We start from the raw sequence: 12,922 nt of genomic DNA, 5'->3' as shown, positions 1-12,922 counted from the left end.
AGGGAACAGAAATGAGCTCTCTTGTGCCCGGTTGTGCCCTTTAACTGACTGTCGTTTCTCTGCTTTACTTCAATAAACATACAATCCAGCCACCAGGAAGGGTTTGTGGGTGGTCATTTACTCGAGAGATGCCAGAAAAGAGAAAGTCTGGGCTACAGCCTGATAAAAACTGCGACCTTCGTGCTCCCCCTGTCATTCAGACCGCTGCCCTAGGGGTTACTTCGGGGGCAGTTACAATGAGATGTCAGAACCTCCTTAGCAACTACCAGCCGCTGTTTGTCGCGCGCTCCATGGAGCAGGTCCCCGAAGGGAAGCAGTGCCCAGCCTCTGGCTGCAGTGCCCCGGAGGGTGGCACATTCTGCTCATCAGAGGCTCAGCTGGCTGTAGAGCAGAGACCCTGCATCAGCCAGCAGGTAAACAAGCAAATCCTTGCTCTCGCTGGAAACAGGTTGCTTTTCAACAAAGAACTGTTAAAATCCTGCCTCTCTCTGCAGGGCGAATCTGCTTTAAGATACAGCCCAGAACAGCTTGTCTGTGTGTTTATCACACTGAGCCAAACACAAAGCACCAGAAGCTGGAAGGAAGTTGTTTTATACTTACCAGCAGCATTGATATTTTCCTCACAGGAGTACCAGATCCCAGTGTGGAAATACCTGAAAAGGAAGCGGTCATCTCCCGTCTCCCAGCTGTAATGAACCACGTTCTGGTTTGTCTCATTTGCAGTCTCATTCCCGCTGTAGTTGAGGCAGTTTGTCTTTTTCTCTTTCCCACAGCTGGGCTTGGGGACCCTCTGTGTGCCCTCGCACCAATGGGTCGTGATAAAAGCTGTTGTAGAGAAGAGGAGAGCCATCAGATTCAGACTCACTGCTAGCAGGGCTCTGCATCTTCGATTTGTCTTCATGGTAAATCCGCCCTCCCTCCCCCTCCTGCTGAGAGAAGAAGTCAAAGGGTTTTGTTTTATTTGGGATGGGAGGGGGTTCAAAGCCTCTCACGATTCAGAATCCAGTTTTCCAGGCACCAAAACTCTCAGCTTCTTCCAATCTGTTGTTGTAGCAGTGAAGGAAACGCTGCAGCCAGACTCCCATTCTTCTCTTCACTTGAAATCCTGCCTTTGTACGTTAAAGGAGCAGCTGCAGGCGCGGGAGCGCGGCCGTCCTCTCGTAGTCGGTGTGCTCCGGCGCGCTGACGGGATCAGAGAGGGTCTGTCTCACAAAGAGCACCAGGAGCAACTGAACATCTGCTCGGGTACCACACATGATCCCGAGGGGCTCCGCAGCCTCCTCCGCTGGGAGACACCTGCAGGCAGCGGGACTCTGTCCTCGGCTCCCGTAGGATGAGGCAGGAGGAACTCGGCGGGAGGCAGGGGCGGCTGCTGCCTGCTGCCACCGTCCTCGGCGGACCGCGGGGACCACTGCAGCGCTCACGGCTGCGTTGGACTGGGGGGAGGCGTCACATCTTAGTCCCAAAAAGAATCGTGATTTGGACCTGCGAAATACATTTTTCACGTACCAGAGTGTAGAGATTTGTCCAGGGGGAGGAGGAGGAGGGATGGAGTAGTTCTTCAGCTTTCCTGCTCTGAGCTAGTGAGTAGTAAATCAGGGGTTTGATTCTGCTATCAGCATACTGGTGTAAATCTCTGTCTTCAGGGGGCTCGCTCTGGCAGGCAGCAAAGCCCCAGAGGAATTTAGATTTGAAAGTGTATAATGAGTCAAATCCACGTCTTTCACAACACTAAGTGGAGCTCCTTTCTCAGGCATTCATTTCCAGACACAATGCACACAGATGTTCTGTTTGAAGTGGGTCTGTAGGACATTTTGTTGGTCCTGGTTTGTGTAGATGGAGAGAACTAATTAGAGCAAACCCTGTCTTTTACTTGCCAGATGGCAATGCTGTGAGAGCCGGGAATACTGCATAATATCCCATTTCCAAAGAGAAGTGCATTGTCCTGTCTTGTTGACTGACTCGTAGAGTTTATGACCTCTCTCCACATTGCTCAGAGCTATCTGGTGAATGCTGAGTGCTGTGAGGAGACCAGGGCACCTGATGGTAGTGGTGGTACCATCCGTAAGACCTTGTATCCAAGCACTGAGGTTGGCCACATTTGTCAAACAGAATTCTGTGTCCTTCGATGAATGCAATTTTCTGTGGTGAAGAAGGTGCACATACCTCCTGGGCTTTGGACTGAGTGGTGTTTGTTTGGAGTCCCTGCAAGGGCCATGGGGATGCTGTGGCCTCTCAGAGCAGTCCGGCAGCGGGTTTCCAGCAAGCCCTGGAAATAACCATGCAGCCACACTAACAGATAGGGTAATCTCACAACCCGTACTCTGTTAAGTCAGCCCATTGACTCAACATGCAAAGCTCATCCTATGCCTTACTGCCTGCAGATGTGAACTGTGGTGGCAGTTTCTCCAGCTCCTTGAAGAAAGCCAGGAAGGACCAGATGAAGCTTCTCCTTAGCAAGCCACCACGTGAGACTTCAGGGACCTGTTCCTGCCTCCGTGATGCCCCCACGCAAGTAGCCACAGATCTCTCAATTATGTTGCTTGTTGATGCCTGGCCTGCATGTCTGGTCCCAACTGTTCATGAGATTTTTCACTGTTTATACAGACTCACTTGGCTTTAGCTATTTTGTTTTATAAATAAACCAGAAAGTTACTAGAAAATGCTGCTCTGTGAGTACAATAGTGATGGCAACTTTGCCAAGTTAGTGAAACAGCTTTGTACTGCAGATACTTCCCCACCTAAGGGGCCTTCATTTTGCCCACTCCTGCGTGTACATGACGACTCCACCTGCTCTGTGCCAGGTGTCTCGTGTCCCTGTGCGCAGCCCTCCTGGTCCTGCTGGAACTGCACAGCACCCCTCTTCTTCCAGTCCTTTCAGCGTTACATCTTGCAGCCAAGCAATCAGCATCATTTGCTTTGTTTTTATTGTATGCAAGACATACAGAGGATAGCTATTTGGAGGGCCACAGGGTTGTTACTTCAATTATTTTTATGTTGCAGGACATTCCACTTAGTAATGCATTTCTATGTTCCTGTGTCTCTCAGGTTTATCTGCCTGCTTAGAGGAATAAACAATGCACTTTGAACTATGACAGAATGCTGGCGCAAAAAAGCTAGGGCTTTTCTTCAGAATTATCTTTCAAGTGGCTGTCAGTATCTGAATCATCACACTTTTCCAACTGTGAATACAGGTGTTTACAGACCTTTTCTCACAAATCTTCTCTAGCTACTGCTCTGTGGCTTGTGTTTTCTGGTCCCAGCACCATCTTCTGCACACTTTGTGTCTGCCCGTGCCCATCTCCCTGAGGGATGGGCATCCAAGAGTTTGGTTATCTGTGATAATTTTGTCCTAAATACTTCTGAGATTTTGGTTTTACTCCTAATCCTAACAGATATATCTATTTCTGTTGCTTCTTATCTTCTTTATTCTTGTAGGTTTATATTTTGAGTTTGGTTTGGATTTTTTTTGCTGACAGGGCTGTAGAGAACAGAGGTGGTGGCAGTATATATATATATTTTTAAAAAGCAAAATAAAGCAGAAATTTGGTTTCTTTTGTGACACGGCTTTTAGAATCTTAAGCATTTGAAAATACTCAGCACAAAGTATGCTTGAAGTCAGTAAATTTTTTAATATGAGTTGTTTTCTTTTTCCTAAGAGAAGCCAGTTTTTTCCTAATTCTTAGACTCCTCTGGCTGTATATGTTGGGATTACTTGAAAAGGAGGAAACTAGTCTGTGCTATACTCCTGCTGTAATGCTCCAATGATTTCTCTTTACATAATCTCTGTTTATCAGATTTGTTGTGTATAAAAATGGAAAGATCATACATATGTTGCAGAAAGAAGGTCAGATGTCTGGATTAAGTTGTATTTATGTGGTATTATCTTTAGTAGTAAAGCAGAAGGGTTTGAATGCTATAGAGAAGTAGTTTTCATATTGCAGCTATAAGAACCTTTAAAATCTTTTTTGCAGCAATGGCTTTTCTCTGATGTTGTGAGAGAAACTACCTTCATGAGTTACAGCTAAACCCCTTTTCCTTTTCTATTTCTTATAGGATCAGTGTAAATTGTTATTACTCAGTATTTACTCAAGTGCAAAAAGTATTTGACCCAGAGGATTTAAAATTATGATAGCATTTTCAAAGGAACCCTCTCAATCAGGCTGTGTTTTTCCCTGTGCAGGGAACAGAAGCAACATTCCCTAAAATGAGAAGCAGCCCTAATTTTGAGTCCTGTGGTGACAATGGGGGCACGGTGGGCTTAGTCTGGTTGCTTATTTGACAACAGCATTGTCAACTGCACAGGATCATATGCTGGTTTTAAATCAATGCTTCAAAACCCCTATAACTTTTCTTTGAATTCTCATTTCTTACAGATCTGTCCTTCTGGTCTTCTTCATGTGTTTATACTTTACTGATTTTTTTAGAGAATTAAGCTTTCAGCAAATGGACAGTCTCACTAGGGTATATTTGAAGGTGGGCTGAATATTGATACCGTATGAAATCTTGGTCATCAGTTTAACTTTTGATTTGAAGTGTGTCTTTCACACACTTTGCTTGTGGGCATTGAGTCAAGCACAAGAAGTTTGCTCAGGAAGTCTTTCCTGTTCCTAATCTGACCAGGCAAAAAATGGTTTCTGACAGTACTGTAACAAAGAGCTTTAGCAGTCTTGACAGAAAAGAAAGAAGTAAAACAAACTGTTGATTCACCTTCCCCCATAAGTGTCACCGGTCAGTAGACAAGACATTCCTAATTGCCCTCTCCAGAGTAGCTGGTTTGGATATTTTAATCAGTTGTCAGTGTTGCTCATCCTTTCTCGGGCATCAGGAATAGATCTATAGGCACTCTGTCTCCTGATAACAAACGGGTCTCTGCAGCTCTCTGGTTTGCAGTCTGTCCCGGAGTTAGATTAATCATTCAGCACTGCTCTCGGTGTAAAAACTGGGCAGGCTAACTAACTAGGGCTGCTAACAAATTTGTACTTATCCACTATCTGCATTTAATTATTCCAGCAGCTGGTGGAGAGGAAGGAAGATGAAAAGAAGTGGCAGGCCTGAGTCAGGCTGTAAATCATGTCTAGGAGAGCTGACTGGCTGAGTTGCCTGAAAGTCCAAAAGGTCATGGCTGAGCAGTGGAGATCTTCCCAGGACCATCCCCAGCAGGCCATTCTCATGTGTCCACCTGTTCTGGGAGCGAATAAAATGTAATGGTATCCTATTTTTGACCCTGAATTAGAAATTTTTCTGTCTTGGAGTTACAAGAATTATTTCCTCACAATCAAGATGCATACTATTGGATTATAAAACTTAGCTAATATTCATAACTTTTTTTAAGGTTAACTTTGCTCAGATACATTTAAGTTATTACAGGAAGCTACAGGCTCACTTAAGAAGTCTAGAGGCATAATTCACCTTCTTTATTGCTATAACTAAAGAAGCATTCTTGCACATCAAAGCCTTACTGGCATCTTGTGAACCTTTCAATACTCATGGACTCCTTGTCTGGAAAAATAGTAGCCCTAAAACAAAGTTAGCCACAATAAACACAGCAACGCTGAGAAATGTCAAAGGGCCCATTACACAAATGTGCTCTTTTATAACCCAGACATATCATTTCCAGTTCATATAAAGATGTATATGTTTATATCTCACTGTGCCTTTGGAGGTGCCTAATCCACTAACTACAGAAAAAGTCGTTTATATCACTTACACCTCTGGAAACATTGCTAGAGTTACACTGATGCTACAATAGTTGATCAAAATCTTTCGAAATCATATAGATCTCAGGAGCACTGCAGCCTAGCCCTTGGGGCAAAGCAACCAAATTTGAGACAGATTTAATGAAAATTTGACTTCTTCCTCAGAATAGACTCAAACTCTGAAATAGTATCATAACTCCTCTCAGGTATCACCTTGCTGTACCTTTTTTTATTTTTTAATATTTTTTTCCCTTTTATTATCGGTATATTTTTAGAGACAGAAGCTAGAATGTTTAAATGACTGTAATTTTCAGTTTCTGCCTGGCAAAGGAGTGAACTATGTACATTTGGTGTCATTTATGTGAAGAATAATGTTGCTAATTTGTATGTCCATGTATTTTATTCCCATAATTAGGATTCCTCCATATGCCCAGGCATTTTAAGTGGCATGATTTGGCAAAGAGATTTTTAGTTCAAAAAGGGGTGGCCAGGCAGATTTTTTTGAGCAAGGTCTGCATCCTGGGGTTCATGTTTCTGTATATTCTCTGCAGAAATTATACCCTGAACAAAATGCATTTGGGAAAGTAGACTTTACCAGAGCAGAGCAGGAGAGGCTATTTATGTATGGGGATGGCTCTTTGATGGTGCCAGTATGACTTGCAGAAATGAGCATCCATTCTGTCACTGAAGGCGAATTCCAAGCCGATGGCTCAAGGGCCCCCAGGCTGTGCTCATGATCCGTAGTCATGTTGCTGGCTCGGAGACAAATGGAAGCAGGATAATGATCCTGAAGGTGAGTGCAAAGTTTGGCAACCACAGGAAGGCAGGACAGTCAGGTTGGCTCTAGAAGACGAAACTGAATTTTACAAAATACTGCATTCAATCTACATGGAGACAGAAGCTACAGAACACAGCAAATTCATACATACGGCAAGCAGATTTAAAATGTTTTGGTGCCAAATCTCAGTTTGAGCAGAAGTCTTCCCCTCCTGGGAAGACAGTAGAAGACAAAGCAGCAAAAGTAAAAATCGATAGTAAAAGCAAAGCAGAGAGGAAAAATATCTCTTCATGGCAAAGCTAGATAATTGCATAACTGTTCCAAGTGGAAGAGAAAAGGTCAACAGGCAGATGACAGGCTGATGCACAGAAAGCCTGTGCCTAGCAGGGGACAATATTTCACAGTGCGCTGGAAGAAAAATGAATGCTTATGTAGAAATGACCAAGAAAATGCCAAACTAGATGGACAATAAGAGAAGATGAGAAGGCCTGGGTAAGACCATCTCATAATGACACACAGTGATGGTGAAAGCCATCCTCTAAGCTGCAGGACATTTGAGGTAGCACCAAACTCAGCAGAGTGATGGGAACGATGACAAAATTAACAATGAAGTTGTACCAGATGGCAGAAGAGGGAGTCAAGGCCAGGACTTGGCAAGGAGAGGGGAAGCATCAGCCATCAGCCTGTCTGGATAGCAGTGGGAGGGATGAGATGTATGAGCAACCTGGAGGACGAGCAGGACACTACTTAACAGAAGGAAAGCACAGCAGGTAACAGATAGGAGTTATATACGTATACAAGGATTATATCTAAAAAGTGGGTGGTAAATTTGAAGACCACAGTATGCTAAAAAGTATGGAGCTACATCTGGTTTGTATCAAAGACCGCTTTCACAGAACTGTGTGAACTCCCTGGCCTCAGCAGGGAGGCAAAATGAAACAGCAGTTGTTCAAAGGAAAAATGCAGGTAATCTTCTGGGAACTTAAATGGGAATGAAGTTTGCAGGAAGGAAAAAGTTCAGCAGTAGCACAGGGACTGCCCGCTCAGCTCAGGGGCCTAGAGTTGTATTTCCAGCCTCACAGGTGATCATGAATATTTCGTTTTTCCAACCCCTTCCTTGACTGAGCTTTGGATGAGGAAATGTTCTTCTATTCTCAGTTTCCTGCAAGGTCTCAGGTAGGGAACAGTTCACCTCTCCATGTGGCCTCTAAAGTTGTGTGTATCTTTGAAAAGATCCCCATTTTCTCCACCAGATGCTCTGTTGGTAGACTCCAAACCATTCAGTTTTCACAGACACCTATTATTCTGCATATGTTAATATGACACCCATAACACAGAATGGACTGCATAATTTGATATAAATACAGAGCATTCAGTTATAGTATTTCTGCCAAATGTGAATTGTAGAATATCTGTGGTTGGAAGGGCTGTCTGGAGGTCTTTTGATACAACCCCCAACTCCAAGCAAACTTCCAACCTACATCAAAGCTACAGTGGGGTCCTTGACAAGTTCCATATTATGCCCAGTATAATGCAAGAATGCTTATGTCCAGACTTAGGGAGACATTTTTTCACCATGAAGACAGACAAGAAGGTGAACAGGCTGCCATGAGAGTTGTGTGGTTTCCAGTTTTGGAGATTTTCAAGCCCAGACTGGACAAAGCCCAGAACTGCTTGGTCTGACAAGGGAGCTGGCCCTGCTCTGAGCAAGAGGTTGGACTAGAGACCTCCTGAGGTTTCTTCCAGCCTGGATTAGCCTGAGATCATACAAGGACCTATTGCACCACAGCTAGATTCAAGTCTCCTACCCACACACATGAACTCCAGCCTGAATATTGAAGTAATTTATCCATTTTGTTCCTAATGAACAAACACTCCAAGCACATCTGCTTGCAAAAGGTAATCCTATGCTTTCAGGCATGAAGACTCAGCATGGGAACCTTCACAGTAAGCAAAGTTGTCACAAATTTAGTTTGGTTTTCTGCTGTTGCTATAACTTCCCTGAGAACAACTTTGATACGTGATCATCTGTTGGCCTTGTAGACTCCCTGGCAAGCATCCCATTTCTAAGATCTATTATTATTCTAAATGTTCATAGGAAGTTGTATCTCAAATTCTTTTTGTCCTGGTTTAGTGTGTGTTTGCATTTAATCAGACAGAAATTGTGATTGCTCCTTTTTTTCTCATTTGGACACAAGTTCAGGTTTTTGAAGGGTGCCTTATTGCTTGTACTATCATCCCTCACCTTACTGTTTCACCATGCCAACATTTCTCTGTGCTTCCTAAAGTCTTTTTGGTAGGTGGAATGCCTTCACTTTAAGCCTCTGCTGTGTCTTTAAATAGGGTTCATGCTCGTGATTCAGATGTCTGATAAAAAAAAAAAAGTAAAATGTGAAAATAAAATAAAAACGTTCAAATACTGTTAATGTCCCAAAGGAAAATGAAGACACAGGTCCTTCAGCTTGCTTGTAGAGGAGGTTGATGAGCCCCGTGGGGTCAGTGGCTGGAGGGGCTGTGTCCAAGGCCAGCTCTGACGTGGTGCACTCATGTCCCCTGGGAACAGACGGCTGTGCAAGAGGACTATGAAAATTCTCACCAGGACCTCCCCTCTGTCAGGAACTGCCTTGGAGCTCAAGCCATGCCCCTTGGTCATGCCAGAGCCATGCTGTAGCTCTATCTCTGCCTGGCCATGTGCCTTCATGCCCTGACCCACCAGCCTCATCATTGCAGACTTGACCAGTGGTTGGGCCTGACCCCAGTCATTGCCCCCAGACATTCTTGCATGGGGAGAGGGAGATGACAACTTTTCCCATCTCAGAGCCCACCCACCTCTCCTTGCAGAGCTATTGCTCTCCTCCTGGCTCCGTGGGGACGAATGACAGACTTGGGGTGGCACAGCAGACCCCGTGTGGGCAAAGTCAGCCCTTAACATCATTAAATACAACTGCACCTGGAAAGTTCAGGTTGCCAGTTTCCTCTTTTCTCTGTTTCATTCCAGTGCTAAAGGTCTGCAGAGCAAGTGCAAGCTCCTGGCAAGCTTGGGGGGAACAGGATAACCACCTGAGTCGTGAAGGACTGTCCTGGGCTGCTAACAAAGGTCTGAGTTTGATCCCAAGCGAATCACTGGCATAAACTCCTCAGAGGTAGCCATTTCTGTAGCAATAGCCAAATTATAACCCATATGTTGAATGAAACCAAATTAGGGCTCCATGTGCAATATTTATTTGGGCAATTCCACTTAACCTTGCCATCTTCTAATTCCTTTTATACCTTGATTTAGTAATTTCTGAAATTTTTTATAGTTCTGTTTATTGAGAAGGCCACAAGAGACCTCAGCTGAGTAATTTTCTGTTTCTGCGCTTTTGTGCTTTAATAGCAACAGAATTATCTGTACATAAACCCTTTAAACAATAAACATCTTTATCTGCAGTGGTTTAGATGTTTATTATCTTTGTAGCACTTCATTTGCAGGACACAGTACCACCTTCGCAAGAAATTGAATCGATCTGTAGTCAAAGTAGTGGTTTCGGTTACTTTTTTATTTTGTAAGAAAAAAGGCAACTTTTAAAGAGAATGTATACTGTAATAATGCAGAAAATATTTAAAAAGGTAATTTATCAAATTAAAGATCTGTTTGATTGGACAGTGAAATGCTGGATTGCATATTAGTATTAGCCCTTAAAAATTGCCAACAGTAATATTCTTCTGAGGAAATACAATTTACAGGAAAAATTAGTCCAGTTAGTGTCATGGAACAGATAACTGAATTCCTTGCTTTCTTGTCAACCCAGTAATATCTTTAAATGTTCATATAATCAACAGTCTTTGTGCTGGTATGCATTTAATAGACTGAATTATTTTTTTATTTGAAAACCAGTCTTATCAGGATTTTTTCTGTTCTTCTGTTTTTACAAAGTCTTCAGGAAAAAACTTGGTTTTTTGGAATCACAGATTACAGGCAGCATAGAAACAAAATTCACTAAAAAGATGATGCAGGTTTGTGCTTTATTTTCACGCAAAAATTTTTTGACGAAAGTAAAAAAGAAGTATATTTTGAAAGAAATGGAGCCACTAGATACCACATCAATGGAAAGAAACAGAGCAAAGTTCATGAGTACACATTGCTCTTCGCTACGGTTACTTGTCTGGTTCTTCTTTGAAATGTAGTATCATGGTCATGGGAGCAAAACCGGCTCTGAAAGGCAGCTGTTGTTGCCATGACTGCTAAGGCACGATTAACTCTTGCAATGCACAGAAATGAACTAAAGAGAGACTGACACCAGCTGCCTGCGCCAATGCCACCGTGCTGCTACGGGCATGGATGGCAAAGGAATTACTCTTGTTCTACATCATGATTTTCAGGCTTAACAAAATGCAGCACATACTTCAAATTGAGAAGCTTTCCAGGAACTTGCAATCGACATCTGAAATTTGGCTTCATGTCTCCACAGATGCAAACTGGAATATCCTGATACAAATTGAATATGGTCTTACTAAGATGGCAGCAACACTTAAACAATTCCCTTCCAACTCCCAATTGTAAGAATTTTTTTCAGGTGTTTCTTTTGTTTAACATTGCCTGGGCAGTTTTGTACAACTGTTTAACCACTTTATTGGCAATGAGGAAGGGCATATCTGTTATCGCAAGTGGGAAAGAAACATATGCTTCATATGCAGCTGGAAAAGAATAATTTTTAAAGCCCTTCACATTTAAATTAATGAGCACCTTTCAGCGCCAACTCCCCCCCCAGCCCCGGCTTTCCTCTGTACCCCTAAACAATTGCTGGTAATAATGCGACAATGTCAGGGAGGAAGAGGCAGGAGAAGTGCTAAGGCTGTTCAGTGCTATGGCCATGGAACGGACAAGTCCTGTTTCAGGACACTCCTGTGGGGCACACTAGAAACCAAGACACTGAACTCATCAAAGTCAATAGGGAATAAAAGAAGGATAAATGCAAGGCATAGGGGCTCTCTCGAGCAGCTTTACCCCCAAGGCCTCTGTAATGGGGAGCTATGCACGAGACCCGCTGGGCCCCGCAGCATTTGTCATATCAGCCCATGCACATGCCCTCCTCCTCTTTCCTCCCAAACCTTCTCCTCAGCTGGGCCCACCATCATATGGACATTTGCAACTAGGCATTTCTTAATTTACTATCAACGACCATGAAAATCGAATCTGAGCCTTCAATGCTCAGACTTGCACAGATGTTCTCAGCATATAATTTGCTACAGATTCAGCAGTACCAATCTTACTATTAAACACCAAAGCATTATATGCTAATATTGTCCAGACAGAAGCTGGCAAGACAAGAATAACACAATCAACTGGGGTGCAACGGGAGAGTGAAGTGCCAGCCAGGGTGTGAGCACAGGGCTGTGACTAGTCGAATAGTCCTGAGTCACTTCTGCTTCTTCCACGGTGCATTGTTGCCACCTGATGGCCTGGTGCAAGACTGCAAAAATGAAATTTCAATAGCCACATTCTTTAAGAAAGACGTATCTTAGATTTCGTTAGATCCACTGATAGCTTTAAGAAATAAGCTTTTTAGCTCAAAGTATTTTCATGCCAATGTCCTGCTTCAGGTGCGGTGTTGAACCACAGGGACGCCCAGCAGGCACCCTGGACAACCCTAACCACATGATCTGCACATCTTTTTGTTCATTTTGCCATAAATTTTCCCATTTCTCGAGCCTACTTTTCTCTGTCCTTTCCTGACCTTTCTCCACTCCGGTCCCCTCTCACTTAAACAGTTCACCCCCAGTTATCTTTTCCTAAAGGTCCTAATTTTCCTTCAGGCGTATCCAGGTTTTGTATTTTTGACACCTTTGCCTAGGTGATCTTGGCCCTATAGAGTATTAGTGATGCTGCTGGTCTGGCAAAGCTCCGCTCTCCAAAAGGTTCTCAGTGCTCCCTCCAACCACCTTTGAAGTCTTTCTCACATCACCCCCCCAAGCAGTAGTGAAACCCAGCCGTCCCTCATGGTCCTGTCTGGAAGTTTCGTTAGCGCTGTACGTTGTTACCTGTCATAGGCAGCAAATTACTGTGTTGTGTCCACTGTCAACACCCTTTTCTATGAGCGTAAGCTCAGGTCAGCAACTGCAGCCCTAAAACCAATTTTTTTTTTTTTCCTGGTCATTCCAGCTGCTTTAGCCAAGTAAGAAGCTCTTACTGGGTGCTTAATGTTTTTTAAAAATACTGATGTAAAAATACTGAGGCTGAAATGGTTTGGAACTAAGGGACTGGGCTCTGTATTTATTGCTCTGGTGAAATCCTGGTTGTTGAAGGGTGGACTCTGCCTTGGGATCATAGATCTGGCCAACAGAGGTAAAGGGAACGTGAGTTAACTCACGTCTGGTCATGGGTATGGATAGGAAGGGAAAGTATTGAAACTGATGGCTGTCACCTGTGACCTTTACTTGTGTTTTGTGTAGATGGATGAAGATG

At 43.6% G+C, this 12,922-nt stretch overlaps 1 protein-coding gene across 1 annotated transcript in view; it reads right to left on the bottom strand.

Moving 5' to 3' along the window:
* GSG1L (GSG1 like) overlaps positions 1-901 on the bottom strand; it is a 48,646-nt gene extending 47,745 nt beyond the window's left edge. The window contains exon 1 of the mRNA XM_065644945.1: positions 601-901. Within this exon, the coding sequence (XP_065501017.1) occupies positions 601-901 (301 nt within the window). The remainder of the gene's footprint in view (positions 1-600) is intronic.
* Between the last annotated feature and the right edge of the window lie 12,021 nt (positions 902-12,922).

This window comes from Caloenas nicobarica, chromosome 14 (assembly GCF_036013445.1).
Source record: "Caloenas nicobarica isolate bCalNic1 chromosome 14, bCalNic1.hap1, whole genome shotgun sequence".
NCBI lineage: Eukaryota > Metazoa > Chordata > Aves > Columbiformes > Columbidae > Caloenas > Caloenas nicobarica.
Note: the sequence above shows the minus strand (reverse complement) of the source record. Positions and strands in the feature narration are given on the sequence as shown.